Genomic DNA, 12,467 nt, shown 5'->3' with positions numbered 1-12,467 from the left:
ATAAATGAGGTATAAATTATAAATAAACAGAAAGTTTTCTAGTTACTCCTCTATCTTCTCTGGACATATTAATACAAATGATTAGATGATCAGACCACGATGCTTATCAGTAATTTAAGCCATTACTCCTGCTGTTTTCTCATTTGTTCATGTGTCTGCTATGCCTTCTGCTCAGCAGAAATCTTTTGACTTGAGTTTCTGCTCTTTATGAAATGGGATGAACTCACCTATTTTTCCCTTAAGAATATCTTTTCTCATTGCATTTAATTTATTCTAATTGAATGAGAAAGTTACCAGGTAAGGATTATTTTAAACAAAATGTTCTGTCCATTATTGCTAGATTCATTTAGTAATGTCAACTAAAGATAACCAAACAGCCACAGCCATGGGGGAAAAAAAAGAACAAAGCAGCTGCAGAAAATCAATGGTCATATATAACAGGTTGAAGAGTCTGGCTCAGAAAGGATAGCTAAGTCCCACCCTCAATTCTCTAGGAGCTGGGTTATATCTCATCAAACTAACCTACACAGGGGAAACAGATTTGCCAACAAATCTGAAAAACTTTTGAGAAAAAGAACTTTTCTATTTAGGCTCAAAATGTCACAAAGAAGCTGGACACAAAGTCAGAAATTTCCCAGTGCTTCATTAAGAGCTATCTCAACAGAATTTGATATAAGGATCATTTAGAGAATCCCTGACCAAAAAAAACAAACAAACAAAGAAAAAATACCCAACCAACCAAAAACTGTGATGTTCCTAATCACTTGTTATGGCACCTAAAATTACCATTTTTTTAAATAATTCAAGTGTTTAATAAGTAGAAAGCACCATGCAGATAGTACTATTAGCTTAGTTCAAAGAGATGCTATGGGTAAACGTGATAAGCAAAAGCAATAACATTAAGATTTTGTTTGGTACATCGATCAGGGACAATATATAGTATTTAGAGTGTATTGAAAGTACACAGACTTTTCTGATATAATTTCCAGCTAGAAATCTTTATTCATCTTAAACTAGTATTGTTTGCATGTTTTCTTATTTACAGAAATATTTTATTGATGACAATTATCACTATTATTAGTTTGACTATTATAGACAATATGGAATAAAACATTAAGTTTAATTTCAAGACAATATTATTCACAAGTTGTGTATAGTTCATTATTAGTTTTATCAAGTTTATTAAGCTGAAGTCCATAGTCTTGGAAACTGAGACTTATCTTGTAGCATTTTTTTCCATTACAGAAGATGCAGAAAATATATAATTAAATTTAGATTGCAGAAAATGTAAGATATCTGGAAAACAGTATGTACAATGGGATTGTTCAGGAGCTTGCAGTCTGAAATCAAGAACAGGGTCAAATCCTAGCTCTGAAACTTATTGTTTGAGCAAGTTTCAACTCACTAATTGCCAGATTTTCCATGTAGAAAACCAGAATAATTATAGTACCTATTTTAGAGGGGTTATATAAACACAAAATATATGTCAGATGTTAGACATCAAGCTCCTTTAAGGGAGGTCCATTCAGCTTGTAACTTCTTGGATTGAGGTGACATTCGAAGCATAAGCATAAGTAAGCAATATAAGTTCTCTGAAAAAATATATCATATCCTCCTCCCAAAATTGCTTTTTTAAATATTGGATTAATCATTTCTCCAATTCCTCAAACTCATCAGCTTCCCCAACTTTCTCATCTTTCTCAAAGATAGCATTAATTTCCCCTGGGTAGATACAGCCTTTTCATTCATTCCTATTTATTCCCATTTCTCCATCTTCACTTTCTCTCTCCATCTCCTCTGCCTCCTCCTCCGTCATCACCACCAAAAATAAATAGATAAATAAAAATTTTGAAAATGTATTTATTGGCCCATTTAATTATGAAGTTTAGGGATATCTCTCTGCAAGAGTAGCTGGATCAAAGAAGGCAAAGACTGCCATGAAGCATGTGCTTCCTCCTTCCCTTAAACCAGCTTTTCCCTAGGTTGACTTTATTTCTTAGGAAGCTCTCCGGAGGTGGTGGCAAAAGGACCCAGAGAGGATCAGACTTATGTCCTATTAACCTACGCTCCCCTTTCTATTGTTCCTCTGGCTGATTTCTTTAACTCTAGCCATAAAAATTACCATTTAATTCAATTAAAGAATGAAACATTATGTTTCTTGGAAAGGTTAGTACTTAATCCATTATCAGTAATTAACCAGCTAAGCACAATTGCATTCATCACCAGGCAAGGCATTGAGGAGAGTTCTGAAAGGGAAAGATCCAAGGCCTGATTCCCGAGAAGCTCCAAGTACAATGCCAAAGTAGGGAGCCCCGGGCAGCATGAGGGACATGGTTGCAGGGGGCAAAGGACTTTTGTCGAAGGTTGGCCATGCTCCCCACTCTGAGGACCTACAGGAAAAACTATAATTAAGGCAAAGTGCAAAAGGCAAAAGACGTCCTTCAGCTTTAATGAGCTTCTCATGAATCTGATTATTATGGTGACCAAGGCAGAAAAAAGTGGGATAGCCTTTAAGTTTCCTCTTACCTCTGCCATCAAGCTTCCTAAAATGTATAGAGACTGACCCCACATATGAGGCAACTTCCCCATGGGGACTCGGTCCACAGTGTGAGGATTCTGATATTCTTCATCAACCTAAAAGAAAAAATGAAGAGGCCAGATGAGGAGTAATAGAAGGCTTAAGATACTAGATAATAAAAAGGCTGAGTCTGGATTGTGATTTGTATTCCATGTAGTCATATATGCAATACACTGAAAAGTCAAGCACTATAACTATAGTCTAGGGCAGTGCTCCTCAGACTGTCAGGTACATACAAATTACCTGAGGATCTTGTTAAAATGCACATTCTGACTGAGTACGTATGAGGTAAGGCCTGAAACCTATTTTTAACAAGCTCTAATGCTGCTAATGTTGCTAAGAGCTTATTCTACCTATCCCCATCAGAAAGGAAGACTCTATCTCTCCCATATCTAATGCTCTTTTGCAATGGAGAAGAGCAATGATGGTACACCTGACTGGTATTATGGGAAAATGAAGACAGGACATGCTTAATTTTCCAAACTTGATCTATTTAAATAATCCTGGATTACTGGCCTCAAAGCAGAGAACACCACATCCTGAGAGCTCACACAGAACATCACTCTAGTTCTACCTACCGATCTCCACATCATTCTCCACATTGAGGTTTGGTCTTTTCCTTGTCTTGCTGTGCAACAGTGCCATAACTGAGGCTGCTTTAAAATTTATTTTTAAAGGAATAAAATCATATTTCTGTTTTCTTATACATAAAGACAACATTAAAATCAGAAGATTAAAAATTATTTGACTCAAATGAGGCAGTCCTATCAAGGTATTGCTCCTTTTCTATCAGCTATATGTTACGGCACTGCCCAACTCACCCTGTCAGGAGGAACACTGTACAGCTCTGGCAGAAGTGGCACTCCATTTTTGCCCTTGATGAGGACTGCTTCCAGAGCCTCTCGATACTCTTGAACCTACAGATCAAAGAAAGGCAGAAAAAAAAAAAACTTATAGAAAGTTCCCTTGGGGACCTAGGAGAAGTTTGTGGCCAAAGAAGGTCCTATTGCAAAGGAGCTAATTCACCTAGGAAAAAGGGAAGGGAAAGGGAAATAGCATTTACTAAATGCTTGTTATAGGCCAAATATTATGCTAGGAGTTTTGTATACTTTAATGCATTTAATTTTAATAACCTTCCCAGGAGGTTTGTGTAATTAAAGCCCTTTAACAGGGAAATTAAGGCTCAAAGAGGTTGTGAACTTATGGAAGATCACAGAGCAAGTACATGGTTGAGTCCAGAATGTAGCCCAGCTCCTCCATAGGCCTGTTTTGATCCACTATATATACCTTAAGTATAGCTTCTTGACTTTAGGATATATTGGCTTTAAAACTTCATTCTTACCTGCTAAATAAGTTTCTATTATGGTCAAGTTTTTGTTCTTTGCTTAACAATTTGCTAAAGCTTAGCAATACATAAAAGGTAAAAAATCAAAATCAAAACAAAACCACAATTTATGGTGGAAAAATATACAGTCAGTTCTGCTATAACACTTGTTTGAAAAACACAAATTTGTTCCAGTACATCTGACATATTAGGGAAAAACTTGAGCATAACATGAATTTTACATTTGTACAATTTCATACTGAGAATGTACTCAGATGAATTGAGACATGTAAGAATACACAAAACATAAACACATGCATACATCTCAGGAGGACAATGAACCATAGCCATCCACATCTGTTGTTACAACTTTCTGTCCAATTTCAGATAACGCTCGTTTCACCACTTCATAACTTACAAGCTGCAACCTTCTGATGGCCACGCTGGCTACACAGCTATGTGCTCTTTTTAATTTCTCCTCTCTTTCCTCTCAGCCTATTTTTTAATTTTTCTTCTCTGCTCTATGTTTTTTTCCCTCTATTTTTCTCTCATTTCCCCCCCCCTTCTCTTTTGTTCTTTTCCTCTTGCACACAGGGTGGCAGGCATGAGAGCCAGGTGGATGATCTGGTGGGAAGATGCACATACACTTCCACAAGCAAACGTCAGGTTTTTTTCAAGGTAAAAGAACTATGACTATTGTGATATTTATGTATTTCTTAACTACTTAACATATATAAAGCTGTGATACTCTTTTTATTAGGTTCCTATCATTCTGTATGTGTTACATTTTACGGGCTGTGCCCCCTCACCCCATTTTCCCATAAACTCTGCAATTTTTATTTCTTAAATATGCATGGCATGGTGATTTTTAAAGAATGCATATTCTCATTGTAGCAGACCTGACTGTACCTTGCATTTATAACATGTCTTTATCTGTGAAATTTAAAGAACTTCAGGGATATCCTCTTCAATAAGCAGATGAAAAGCTATTTTTATCTTATGTATAGAGAAACGGAAGAAGTCAATTACAAACTTGGGCTACTCAATGGTCAGGAGTGAAGCAAAAAAAGAAAAAAAGAAGAACAAAGAATCCAAGTCTTCTAACTCTCTCTCTTTTTTTTTTTTTAGCGCCAGTATTTAGCCTTAGATGGAGTTTACCACCGGCTTTGGGCTGCATTCCCAAGCAACCCGACTCCAGGAAGACCTGGGCCCGGCGCGCCGGGGGCCGCTACCGGCTTAAGTCTTCTAACTCTTAACTTAGTACCCTCAGCTACTAGTCTCTAAGAGACAACTCTATCTCTTCCCTGTTAGGAAGACTTCCATTTGGACACAGGGTTGGTATAGCCATTAACTGAAAGAAGACATAACAAGAACATCCTGCTGAAAAACACTCCCTAGCTCATTACCTGTTCTGCATTGCCACTGAAGACCCCATCGAGGATAAAGTATGTCCAGAATAATGGCCATTCACACTCAATGTTTTCAAATAGCTTCAGCTCAGCTGGTTCATAGTACAGACGATTTGGATCCTGGTAAAAACACAATAAACAAAGTCTGTCTTATCACTCCGATGTTAGATGTACATCTTTAGTTCAGAAGTATTATAGTATGTCCTTTCACTACTGATAGTTTATTTCAGAGAAGGTGGTCAGCAAGGCAGAGCATGTACATATTCCCCTCACTTCGCAAATACTCCATCATGTGACTTCTGACTAGCAGAATTGGGATAATAATGACATCACAAGAGGGTGTGTGGAGAAGAAAGATTGGACTGCAATAAAGTTGAGTTGGGTTTCAAACCTGTTAAGTTTGAGGTAATAGTAGGACATACAAATAGAAATGTTTAGAAGGACAGCTTCTAAACATGAGGGTTTGGGAATCATCCTCATACAGGTACACATGAAATAAAAGTTATAGATGAGCTTTGTGAAATAGTACTATATAAAATGAGCAAACTGCCCAAAAATGGAATCTTGGTAAACCCTTAGAATGCTAGGGGGAAGGACAGAAATAGAAGAGTCAGGATAGTGTAGTGTTGAGGAAATTAAAATAGGAAAAAAATTTCAAGAAAACTTAAGGGTAGGTAACAGCGATATACTACAGAGAAGTCAAGGAGAATAAGGATTGAGAAAATGCTATTGGATTGGTAATTTGGGAGATTATGATGCTTTAGAGCATAATTTTAGTAGATTGGTAGGGGCAGAAGTCAAATTCAGGGCTAAAGAATGAAGTCGAAGAGAGGAAATCGACCAGAAGAATTTGAGCTCGATGATTAAAAAAATATCATAACGGCTCTTGATCAGCAAACCTAAGCCTTAAACAACATCTGCATTACCAATGAAAGTACTTCATATGGACCATTCAATCCCTTTAATAATACTTAATTTCCCCCACTGATATTGCCAAGAACTTTTGACCAGTAGAACAAAAGTAACTTACCTTTTCAAGCTCAAGTACTGTTTAGAATTAACCAACTGCAAAAGATGGAAGAGAAAGATCTACTGATGGAAATATTTTTCCCTTTGTAATTATTAAATACTTGGAGATACTATGAGACAATGCAAATACTGTTTCTGCTTAATCTTTCATCCACTGATTTTAGCATCCATCAGTAGTTCTTTCCTGAAACTAACCAACTGCAAGAGGTGGAAGGACTGTATCTTCCTTCATTTTACTTACTCCAGAAAGGCCTACAAATTGAGAATCTGGTAGCCAAGCCCAACAAATATAGCAAACATCAGTTATTATTGTCCTATTTAGTGATCTATATAAGTACCATCAATGAGGTTAAGTATTTTCTCTGAATGAGGCTGCGGATAGCAGTAACAATTCTACTTTGGGTTCATTTTGGAGAAAAGAAACTTACCTCTCTAGGAGTTTTATATCCATCTCTTAGAAAACGACAGCAACCATAACGACCCTGGTAATGCAGAGAATAAAGGTCAGACGCTTGTACTTTGGTACAACCATATAATTAATCAGACATACATCCTTTGCAACATCTACATTTACCAACCTATCACCAATAATATTTAAAAACAAAACAAAAAAATCTGAAATCATCCCAGCAGCATTAACTGATTTCAGCAATGTGATTTCAAGTGGAAGCTAAGCTACAGGCTCTTCCCTAGTGCAGTGTTCCTAATAGTATCCTCTCTATGGCTGTCTGTCATAAGGTTAAGTCTGTGACAGCCTAATTACTAATCTGTGGTCCTGCTCATAAGATACACATAGCTCATAAGATACCATAGATTTTTTTTAAAAAAAACTATATATTTAAAAATTTTTGAGATAATTTTAAATTTACAGAAGAGTTACAAAACCGATACAGAGAGTCCCAGATACCCATCAACCACCACCACCTTATATTAACATCTTACATAACCATAGGACATCTACCAAAACTAAAAAAATTAACCTTGGTATAATATCACTAATGAAAGCACATGACTTATTTGGAGTTCACCAGTTGTCCTTTTTTCTGTTCTAGGACCCAATTCAGAATCCCACATTGCACTTAGTCATCATGTCTTCTTAGTCTCCTCTAATTCGTGACAGTTCCTCAGTACACTTTTGAAGAGTGTTCATCAGTTATTTTATAGAATGTCCTTCAATTTGGTTTCATCTGATGTTTTCTCATGATGAGACTGAGGTTATGCATACTGGGATGGATACCACAAAGGTAAAGTGCCCTTCTCAGTGCATTGTATGAGAGTGTACATGATGTCAATATGTCCTATTGCTGGTGATGTTAACCCTGATCACTTGGTTAAGGTGGTGTCTGCTGAGTTTCTCCACTGTAATTTTCCCTTTATAACTATTAAATATTTGAGGGGAGATACTTTGAGACTATGAAAATATCCTTTTTCTGCTTAAACTTTCATCCACTGATTTTAACATCCATCAGTAGATCTCTCCTGAAACAATTATTATTGTGGTGTTGTCTAATGGTAACTTTGTATTTCCTTCATTCCGTCCACATTCATTAATTGAAATTCTCCTATAGGGAAGATTTGTCTCTTCTCTCCTATTTATTCATTTTTTAGTTATTTATTTAAACCACTATAGACTCACAGATATTTCATTTATTCTTTGGGTTATAATCCAATACTATGATAGTTATTTTGTTGTTCAAATTGTTCCTGCTTTGGCCATCAGGAGCACTTTCCAGTTCGTTCTTGTGTCCCTTCGACATGTCTCATCCTTTTCTGAGCACCTCTTTACTTTCTGGGACCATAAGAAACTCCAGGCTCCTTTTATGTCTTCCCTGCCCCAGTCTTAACTCAACCACTTCTCCAAGGAGCCTCATTTTATTGACAATGATATTTAGAAACCAAAATGTGGACACTAGGTGTGCTCATTGTCTCTGGGCCCTTTCAGTGGACAAAGTTAGGAAACACATGTAAGTAGACACATATCCCTATATTAAACACACATGTTAATACTGATACCACTGCATCACAAGGTTCATCCTGTTCTCTATTTGTAACTTCTTTCTTCGACAGTGAGAAAATCTGTTATCTACTATGTATTTACTTATTAGTTCAACCCTATAAAGTAGTTTCAGAATTGCTAACCCATATTCCTTTGAGAAACAAATTTTCAACTATAGCAGAGGTTGGCAAACTTTTTCTTAAAGGGCCAGATAGTAAAATTTTAGGTTTTGCAGGTCATATGATCTCTATCTCAACTACTCATCTCTGCTGCTGTACTTTGAAAGCAGCCATAGACAATATGTAAACATGGCATGGCTGTGTTCCAATAAAATTTTACTTATAAAAACAGATGACCAGCCGGGCGCGGTGGGTCATGCCTGTAATCCTAGCACTCTGGGAGGCCGACGCAGGTGGATCGTTTGAGCTCAGGAATTCGAGATCAGCCTGAGCAAGAGCGAGACCCCGTCTCTACTAAAAATAGAAATAAATTAGCTGGACAATTAAAAATATATAGAAAAAATTAGCCGAGCATGGTGGCGCATGCCTGTAGTCCCAGCTACTCAGGAGGCTGAGGCAGAAGGATAGTTTGCGCCCAGGAGTTTGAGGTTACTGTGAGCTAGGCTGATGCCATGGCACTCTAGCCCTGGCACTCTAGCCCGGGCAACAGAGTGAGACTGTCTCAAAAACAAAACAAAACAAAACAAACAAACAAAAAAAACAGGTGACCAGCCCACAGGTGGTAGTCTGCTGACCCCTGAATTAGAGTACAGTCTTTGTACACAATTACTTTTGTCTTTAGGCTTATAGTATCCAGTCAAACACTGTTTTCCAAGACTTAGGTACCCCTTTCAGTGTGGTTATGTATTTTCTTTGTAATATAATTAAACTCATTTTTCAGTCTGCATTCCATTTTTCTTGACATACTCTGGTTGATTTATTAAATTTACTTTTTGTGGCATACAATTCCTGGGGTTTTGACAAACATATAGAGTCATACATCCACCAGCACAGGTCCACAGAAAACTATTCCATCACCCTCAAAATTCTCCAGTGCTATATCTTTATAGACAATCTCTCCTCCCAACTTTTGGCAACCAATAATCTTCCAATAAAGGAATCCTTTTAGCTTTGCCTTTCCCAGAGTGTCACGTAAATGGAATAATACAGTATGTAGTCTTTGGGGTCTGCCTTCTATTGCTTAGCAAAAGGCACTTAAGAATCATCCAGGCCAGATGTGGTGGCTCATGCCTATAATCCCAGCACTTTGAGAGGCTGAGGCAGGAGGATCACTTGAGCCCAGGAGTTCAAAACCAGCCTGAGCAACATAACAAGAACTTATCTCTACAAAAAAAAAAAATCTTAAACAATTAACCAAGTGTGGTGGTGCACGCCTGTAGTCTCAGCTACTCAGGAGGCTAAGGCAGGAAGATCGCTTGAACCCAAGAGTTTGAGCTTGCAGTGAGCTATCATGCCACCACTGCACTCTAGCCCAGGCAACAGAGTAAGACCTTGTCTCAAAAAAAATTTAAAATAATTTAAAAAAATAAAGAATCATCTATCAAGCAAAATGGCTGACTAGAGGTGTCTGGCGCTTGTCATTCCCACACAAAAGGATCAAAACAACAAAGAAACAATCATAATTTGGCTGAAGTGTCTGAAGGAGAGTTGCCTGGTCTCCTCTGTTGGGATTGGCTTAGAGCCAGGAGGGGCTTCCCCTTGCAGGGAAAAGGTAAGCAGAAGGTCTCCGGCATCCCCCATTGCCACCACAGACACCTGCAGTCCTTACAACAAGAGAATCCCAAAGTCTTCATAAGCACTGAGCCCAGTTTGGGCAACTGCCTAGAATTCATGTTGCTATATTACTCCGCAGTAGGAGCACCTGTTGTGTATTCCCCATCCTTTATGGCCCAAGCTGGCACAGCACCATCTTGAAACTGAAATGACTGCTGGGGCCAGTAGCCATTGTGCCTCTCTAGCCTTGAGTTTTGTCATCATTTCACCAACCCTACACAGGTGGCTGAAATGCCATGACGTTGGTTGCTTGGAGCCTGGCCCCAGGAATGGTCGTGATTCTGGTTCTGCACAGTGGGGAAACCAACCCTGGGCCAGCCAAAACAAACAGGCTGATGGACCCACCCCTGGTGAGCTCCCCCTCTGGAGCCCCCAGCCAGAGAAACAGCCCAGTGGACCTGCTCCTGGCAAGCTAGTCCCCTAGGCCTGCACCTCCAGCCAGAGAAACAGCCCAGCAGCCTGCCCGTGGTGAGCCAGTCCCTGAGCCAGCTGACCTGCATGCATGTGCCCCTGGCTGGAAAAACAGCCCAGCAGCACATGCTCCAGGCCCAAGAACCAGCCTGTTGCACCCACCACTGGCAAAGTAGCACTACCGCAGCCACAAACTCTCACAGCCGAGGCCACTGAGGCATTCGCAAATGTCACTAATGTGGATTCCAGCTGAAGAAACTGCACAAGGACTACACTATTGTCCACTCAGAACCAAAGCCAATATACTTACAGAAACCAATATCCTAGGACCCATCTCCAGGAAAAAGTCTTTCCCTATGAAAGTGACTCCATATATTGGAGGAGTTGCCTGTTCCACCAGATATGCAGAATATCAATGCAGGGACAACAACAAACATGAAAAAGCAAGGAAACATGACACTCCCAAAAGAACATAATAATTCCCTAGTAACAGACCCCAAAGACAAGGAAATGTATGAAATACCAGAAAATGAATTCAAAATAATGATCTTAAGGAAACTCAGCAAGATACAAAACAATACAGATAAATAATTTCATAAAATCAGGAAAACAATTCACGATCCAAATAAGAAATTAAACAAAGAGAGAGACATCATTTAAATCTTGGAGTTCAAGAATTCAATGAATAAAACAAAAAATACAATTACAAGACAACTATATGCTAACAAATTGGAAAACCTAGAGAAAATGGATAAATTCCTGGACATATACAACCTACCAAGATTGAACCAAGAAGAAACAGAAAACTTGAACAGACCAATAATAAATAATGAGATTAATATCAGTACTAAAAAGTCCCCCAATGAAGAAAACTCCAGGAGCAGATGGCTTCACTGCTGAATTCTACCAAACTTTAAAAGAAAAACTAATACCAATTCTACTCAAACTATTTCAGTAAATTGAAGGGAAAGAAATTCTTCCAAACTCATTCTACAAGGTCGGTATTACCTTGATATCAAAATTAGATGAGGAAACAACAAGAAAAGAAAACTACAGACCAAGATCCTTGATGAACATGTTAATAAATGCAAAAATCCTCAACAAAATGCCAGCAAATCAAACCCAACAGCATATCAAAAAGATTATACACCATGGTCAACTGGGATCAAATCAGTACCTTGTTTCTTTTTATTGTTGATTAGTATTCCACTGTATGGATGTACTGTAATTTGTTTATCCATTCCTCTATTGAAAGTTATTTCCAGTTTTGGGAAGTTAGGAATGAAGCTGCTATAAACATTTGAGTGCAGATTTTTTTGTGAGCATAAGTTTTCATACTTGTAGGCTAGATTTCTAGGAGTAAGATTGTTGGCTCATAGGATGAGTATATGTTTAAATTTATCAGAAACTGTCAAATTTTTTTCCTAAGTGGATATACCATCCTACATTCCCACCAGCAATGGCTGTAGAAGCTTTAACAGCCTTGTAAAGAAACTACTTATAAAAGGACAACTCAGAAAAACTAAAGGTTTCTTGAAATCACAGATACAGGTCGTACTCAAGGTCCTCAAAGGCACTAATTTCTCCTTAACATCACAGCCTTAAAGAAAAGAAAGGCACACATGGACATACCTGAAGCTTGGTGATGATTTCCTGTTTTGTGAGTTCCACCAACTGGCTATCTTCTACTGCAAAGGCTGGGAAGGAAACCACTGAAAGTAGACTAGCATCAACCTCTTTGGATGTTGAAGCACGGGGCAGTAGTGAATTAAGGATAGACTAAGAGAAAGGAAGTTAAATGTGGCACATTAATAAATACTTTGGCAATGTAAAACTAACAGCTTTGATTTCAAAAGATTTATGTGGAAGAGCATCATTCAGAAGGAAACCTAAACATTATTCAATAGTGAGCACTTGGAAAACTAGC

General features: G+C 38.1%; 1 protein-coding gene across 5 annotated transcripts in view; it reads right to left on the bottom strand.

Annotated features, from left to right (window-relative positions):
- PHKA1 (phosphorylase kinase regulatory subunit alpha 1) overlaps positions 1 to 12,467 on the bottom strand; it is a 142,243-nt gene that overhangs the window by 94,664 nt on the left and 35,112 nt on the right. For all 5 annotated transcript variants that reach the window (XM_069464047.1, XM_069464048.1, XM_069464049.1 and 2 more), the window contains exons 8-12: positions 12,173 to 12,319; positions 6,769 to 6,822; positions 5,309 to 5,431; positions 3,400 to 3,495; positions 2,527 to 2,634 (exon numbers count right to left, since the gene is read on the bottom strand). In XM_069464047.1, the coding sequence (XP_069320148.1) occupies positions 2,527 to 2,634; positions 3,400 to 3,495; positions 5,309 to 5,431; positions 6,769 to 6,822; positions 12,173 to 12,319 (528 nt within the window). The remainder of the gene's footprint in view (positions 1 to 2,526; positions 2,635 to 3,399; positions 3,496 to 5,308; positions 5,432 to 6,768; positions 6,823 to 12,172; positions 12,320 to 12,467) is intronic.

This window comes from Eulemur rufifrons, chromosome 30, assembly GCF_041146395.1.
Source record: "Eulemur rufifrons isolate Redbay chromosome 30, OSU_ERuf_1, whole genome shotgun sequence".
In the NCBI taxonomy this organism is placed as follows: Eukaryota; Metazoa; Chordata; class Mammalia; order Primates; family Lemuridae; genus Eulemur; species Eulemur rufifrons.
This window is presented reverse-complemented; position numbering and strand designations above follow the sequence as displayed.